The sequence below is a fragment of the Silene latifolia genome, chromosome 5 (assembly GCF_048544455.1).
Source record: "Silene latifolia isolate original U9 population chromosome 5, ASM4854445v1, whole genome shotgun sequence".
Lineage (NCBI taxonomy): Eukaryota > Viridiplantae > Streptophyta > Magnoliopsida > Caryophyllales > Caryophyllaceae > Silene > Silene latifolia.
This window is the reverse complement of record NC_133530.1, coordinates 3,633,257-3,638,315: the sequence shown is the minus strand read 5'-3', so window position 1 is coordinate 3,638,315 and position 5,059 is coordinate 3,633,257. Positions and strand designations below refer to the sequence as shown.

The following is a 5,059-nucleotide window of genomic DNA, read 5'->3' as shown; positions in this document are numbered from 1 at the left end:
GTATAAACCAGGAGAAAAAAAAAGGTGACTTGATACGATCTCCCGAACGGCTCAAATGAAATACATGGTTTTTGGGGTTTTAGGATCACATAACGAAAATGTATCACATGTTAGGTACCTCGGGTAAGATAAAACAACACAAATTTTGAGTAGCAACATAAGAAATTTGAGGGTGCCGGTATGTTATAAACTAGATTCGGGTGAAAATCGGATAATCGTGAACAACAGATTAATGTTGTTATTTAGGACGGTCATACCTAGACGGCTACACCTAGCAAACGTTTAACTGGATTAGGTTGTACGTGGTCGTATTTCGGGGTTGCAATAATTTCGCCCGGATCAAGCCAAGTCAAGTCACTCTAGGTTCGAGTTATTTTCCCTACGTTGTTATCAAGTTACTCGGTTAATAATTAATACTCAGAGTAGATTTCGATATTCAGAGTAGATTTCGATAGAATCTGATCAAATTCGGGTTCTCTATTCAAACTTAGTTAACCCGAATTTTGAAAATCGGGGCAATTTTGTGAGGCTTACTCTCACTTTTAAAGCCAAAAGGCCGGGCCCCAAAAACATGACTTTCAAGTTTCAACTAGTTTCAAGTCTTTTACGGACGCTAGTATCGCACGTGGTTTCATCTTAAACAATTGTCACTCAAACACTCCCATTACACAAATTCTTATTTCAGACCGCCATATACGTCTAAAATTGTCAGACGGATACCATTTAAGGTGTGAGTGGGAAAACACATGGATGTGTCCCATTATCCATGTTCTTATCACTTGTGAAAGGTTTTATTGCAGTCTGAAATAAGGCGGTTTGAAGTAAGACGGACTACTCCCATTAATATGCTACGTACTTGGACTAGCTTTTGCTTTGTAATCTCCGAAACCATTGGTACTAAACAATCATATATAGCACACTGTTTTTCTTACCAAACCATAATATAAATACACCCATTAAATTTCATTCCTTACCAAAACACAAACATAACATAACAAATTCAAGTTTCATCTTAATATTTCCTGTTCATTTATTTATCAAAAAATAATATTATTACCAAAAAAATTGGAAAAAATTAAAATGAGTGGAGGAATTGCATGCAGAACGTATATAGTAACGGCAAGTATGGGAGCAGTAGAAGCATTAAAAGATCAAGGATTTGCGAGGTGGAATTACCCTTTAAGATGTCTTCACCACCGTCTTAAGAACTCGATTCGATCCTCAGTTAGGGCTTCGTCGACTACGGCTAATGTAGGGAAAAAGACGGTGGTGAAGACTGAGAAAACTATGCGTAAAGTTATGGAGCTTGATTGCTGGGGTCCTACTACCACTCGCTTTTAATACTTGTGTCACATTTTGTTACGTACCGGGAATTATAACATGAGAATGATGTATAACATCATTGTGAAAGCGTAATGTACTCTGCCACTCGTTATGTAAGAGCATTATTTTATAGATTTGACATTCCCAAGACGTCTTTTTAGTGAAGTACATTTTCGAATGATATTATTAAGGATATATTTATACTCGTTTCATGGTTAAATCTCTAGATGGTGATTCGTAGTAATGCAATTTTGAGAATAACATGAAATATGGATTTAATTTGTTTTCTAAAGATGTGCAGATTAGAGGCGAGGCTCGTATACTCGAGAAATAATGAGTTGATTAGAACGTAAATAGATCCGTGACTAGGCTTAAAGTGCCTATATAAAGATATAACCCGACTCAAATGTTCGAGTAACCCGATTTAGAACTCTTTGATAAAATGATAATGGCTTTACTTTTTGTTTTAGAAATTGCTTTTAGATCTCAAACTTGAGAGTATCTTACCATCAGTTTCACACTTAATTATACAACTGGTTCAATGTAGTTGAGTTTTGTTATAAAGTTGTCGAGTTTTTTTATCAAAATTATCGAGTTATGCTACAAAGTTATTGAGCTTAACAGAATAATTATTAAACTCAATAACTTCATAAAATAGCTCAATAACTTGTAAAACAGCTTTTGTGTAAGAGATCAACAACTTTAAGACAGCTGTATAATACTATTATATATTAACCAAGATCACTCCTTATCCTCCATATCTTCACATAATCACAAATCAAGCAAAGTAAATAATAATATTGAGTAAATATAGCTAGTATATTAATCTTGTCTATAGGCTCCATATTCTATCCTAATTTAGAGATCCTTTAGTTCTTATAAATACCAATGTAAATCATCAGTACAATGTATCCTTTGCACAATCAATACAAACCCTTTTCTATATTATACACCTGATTGTAGCATCAATAGGTCTTGGTATAGACGGGTGGGGCGAACAGACGGGTAAAGACCTCTAATAAAATGGGTAAGGGGAACAAGGTGGGGCACCCCCATGTGCTTCCCACTTTATGGCAAATGAGTATTTTGTGAGGGAAAATGGTATCCGTCTATACGTATAGACGGATAGTGTCCGTCTATAATGAGAATTTGTGTTGTAGCATAGTTTTTGTATCAGTTTCCTTTGGTCCCACAATATTGGCTTTGATTTGATGATTACATCATTAAAGTATTAAACCATGGGCCTCACTTTTCCTCATGTATTGACAAAACCAGCAACAATTTCCACCTATCCATATTAGCCAATAAAATAGCATTATACAACAAATTTAACCCGCAATATAAAATGTCTTAGTTAATGATTAGGATCGAATTATAAAGGGTATTAGATTTTAGGATTGAATCCCTTGTTATAATACCCTTGTGGCTCATGTGGACAATAGGTTTCAGGTTCGAATTCCTCCACCCTCTATTGTTATACGACTGAGTGTGCGCTTCGATTGAACAAAAAAAATAATTATTCTACCATAATTAGCATGTCTCGATCACTTCTTTACGTTGGTTTATTGTTAAACACGACCGATTTCTGTCGAGAAATCAAATTTTCTGTTGGCTAGAATTCGTGTTTCATAACACCTTGTGAAGACACCTCCGTGTGGGCGCGGCTCAGGACAGTAACGAACATCACACACGTTTTATTTTCGGAATGCCAGCATGCCAAAAATGGCAATTTAGCATTCTAGCAGTATTGTCTGTGATTCTACTCTCTGCAAGTTAATGTTTATGTCTCTGCTCTTATTACTTTCTTTAGGATTATGCCTGTCGCAACGAATAGTCGAAAATACAACAATTTACTACTGTCCATTCTGAGGATGTTCTCTTCACCTCGACATTCGTCCTTAATTCGCTTAGTCGAATTTTAGTCTTAGATTAGTCTTTAAATGATCGCGAATAATCTTCTAACTTATGCAGAAAAATTATAGAACCAGAGCCACACGAATTTAAATGATAACCAGCTTCACATCACCATTTTCCACTCCTCTCTGCTTTGATCAATCAAGAGAAGAAATAGAAGAGGGAAAACTCGAATCAAACAACGCGCAAACAAACTCAACCTAAGCCAAACACACGACAAGTCGACGATACATATGAAAAGAATAAACCAACACGGCCAAGAATCATGAATTACTCTTTGTATCCTCAAAATTTCGCGACTTTCATTTTCGCAGCATTCACAGGTTACCTGGCAGATCAAACTTCTGGCAGCCGAAAATTTGGTGAGAATTATTCTGTACAAAGAGAGCCAAACCACACTTGGTGCTGTTAAAGCTGTCCCAAAGCGGAAAGTTGAGGGTTCCAGAGATATTCTTCTTGGCGGAAATATCTTTAACAGAAGTAAGTTTTTCGAGCTTCCTGACAACAAAGTCGCTAGACAGGACTCGGCCTTTGTTCTCTCCGTTAGGGCAATCGGTCACCAACCCGTTCTCGTATAAGGCTACCATGATGTTTGCACCCTGATTGTCTATTTTCATTCTTAGTGATCCTGATAGCGATACTTGCAGCGTGTCTGGTTCCGTCTTTTGGAAGTTTGCCTGTTCCATATAAACTCGTCAATATTATCCCCAATGCAGAGATGGGATAAAGACCATCTCAACCAAAAGTTTAAGCTGATAGTTGAGCGTTATGACCTACAAGGCCATAACCGAAAACAAAGAATGTTCATAGGTGAATTACATATTACATTACTTGAATTCTAAGATGAGAGTTGCAGCTCAACAGAAACAATTTGTTACCAAACTTTTGACAAGTGACACTGTCACACCTTAGAATTCTAATCTTAGCTACGGGTTGCCTAATATACGACTCCCTTTGTTTAATCGAATTCACTACATTTACATATGACGCGAGTTTATAACTCGCTTAAGACCGTCGTAAATGAGATGTGCTAGCTTGTTAAAGGAGGACATTTTCAACTTTATTACTTTATCAAACTTTAAGATTTCCTAGTTAGAAAAGATGACAGCCTTTACTTAGAACCTTAACATGGAGGGCACTCATCCTTCTAACCGTATGTTGAACATTAATCAAAGCATGTTACTCATATAAGTCAATGAAGCCAATATACCGCAATAAAGCAAAATGTTTCATTAAAGTCGCTCTGTTCTAGTCCCGGTATACATTACGTGAGAGAATTCAACTACCTTAATAGAATTCAACTACCTTAATAGAATAACAGGTAAAGTCATAAAGGTTTGGTACTCATAACCTAGGGTCAAATTTCGTCAACACATATTTGTCATTTTACTTAGAAGAAGCCATTTTCCCATGTAAACCCCGTAGTGGATGGAGGGCAGGTTGGCGGGCCTATGTAATTTTTTTTACTAAATAGGTGGCCAAGGGCGGGATGGGCGGGCCGGGCTGTGAGCAAAAAGAGCTCGCAGGGCAGACCGGGTCGGCCCGTGCTGTTAGCCAGCTGTAACACCCCCAAGAGATTGAATGGGAAGTTGTCCCACATCGGGAAATTGAGTGGCTTATGAGATATTTATAAGAGCTTCCACCCATCACTTAGTAACAAGGCCTTGTGCTTTTGGAATTAAATGAGGATAAATAATGGGCCCAAAAGTACACTTCTCATCTTATTATACCAACTCTAGTTGCGTAGTTGGGCATACTTCTTTTGTATGTATGCGTAGACCCCTAGAGGCCTAGCCCTAGACACACGGTCACCCCAATATAG

The 5,059-nt window shown here is 37.3% G+C and overlaps 1 protein-coding gene across 1 annotated transcript in view; it reads right to left on the bottom strand.

The window, feature by feature from the left end:
* Positions 1-3,322: 3,322 nt before the first annotated feature.
* Positions 3,323-5,059, bottom strand: part of LOC141655807 (uncharacterized) — a gene marked incomplete in the record, with an annotated part of 2,212 nt that continues 475 nt past the window's right edge. Inside the window, 1 exon segment of the mRNA XM_074462850.1 lies at positions 3,323-3,917. Coding sequence (XP_074318951.1) covers positions 3,555-3,917 — 363 coding nt within the window.